This window comes from Penaeus monodon, chromosome 30 (assembly GCF_015228065.2).
Source record: "Penaeus monodon isolate SGIC_2016 chromosome 30, NSTDA_Pmon_1, whole genome shotgun sequence".
In the NCBI taxonomy this organism is placed as follows: domain Eukaryota; kingdom Metazoa; phylum Arthropoda; class Malacostraca; order Decapoda; family Penaeidae; genus Penaeus; species Penaeus monodon.
The window spans coordinates 8,309,638-8,310,328 of record NC_051415.1 but is presented as its reverse complement, the minus strand read 5'-3'; the positions used below and the strand labels follow the sequence as shown (position 1 = coordinate 8,310,328).

General features: G+C 36.5%; 1 protein-coding gene across 1 annotated transcript in view; it reads left to right on the top strand.

Moving 5' to 3' along the window:
• The window catches only part of LOC119592340, a 10,279-nt gene that overhangs the window by 7,093 nt on the left and 2,495 nt on the right, over positions 1-691 (top strand). The window contains exons 3-4 of the mRNA XM_037941167.1: positions 282-284; positions 440-529. Of these exons, the coding sequence (XP_037797095.1) occupies positions 282-284; positions 440-529 (93 nt within the window). The remainder of the gene's footprint in view (positions 1-281; positions 285-439; positions 530-691) is intronic.

Here is a 691-nt window from a genome sequence, read left to right as displayed (position 1 = left end):
TAGATATCTTTCGAAACGCTTGCACTGTGAAGCAGACACCACCACGAAACTTTTATTTCCGACCATGTGAGTAGCGGGAAAGATCGATGCACGAAACCGAACGCGAGTGCATGTACACAGAGGTTTTCCAAAAAAGAAATTGCTTGTGAAAGAAAACAGAAGCATACCTTTCATGCTTTCTTTGGTAAATAAAAAAAAAATCGCTTTTCCACTCATCTATTTTATCAGCAATAATTCACCGTAAAATACAGTTTTTAAAATTTAATTATTACCATATACAGAGTGTAAGTTTGTCTAGTATATTGCAGTCTGTTATGAAGTATACTTTTCCCCAGCATTTTACGTGCCCTGAAGTCTTAACAACGCATTAACAACATAACTTTCGCTAAAGTCATAAGCTCCGGCATTTTTGAAGATTCTTTAGCCTCCGTTTTCGCAGGTCGATGATGTTTTACAACTTGCGTTATTCACTTACCATCTTGGCTGGCTGGTCGAGTTAGGGCAATTAGTACACGCGAGTATTCGTTTGGTATGTACTTGGCTTAGTTTGAATTCAATTAAATGCAGGTTTTACCGGGGGTGAAGCATTTTCCTCTTTTGGAGAGCTTTTGAATTAGCATTTGAATTGTGAGATTATATGTGATTTCAACAAAAGTAAGGATTTATCTAAATCATTATTAACCTCAAAAGA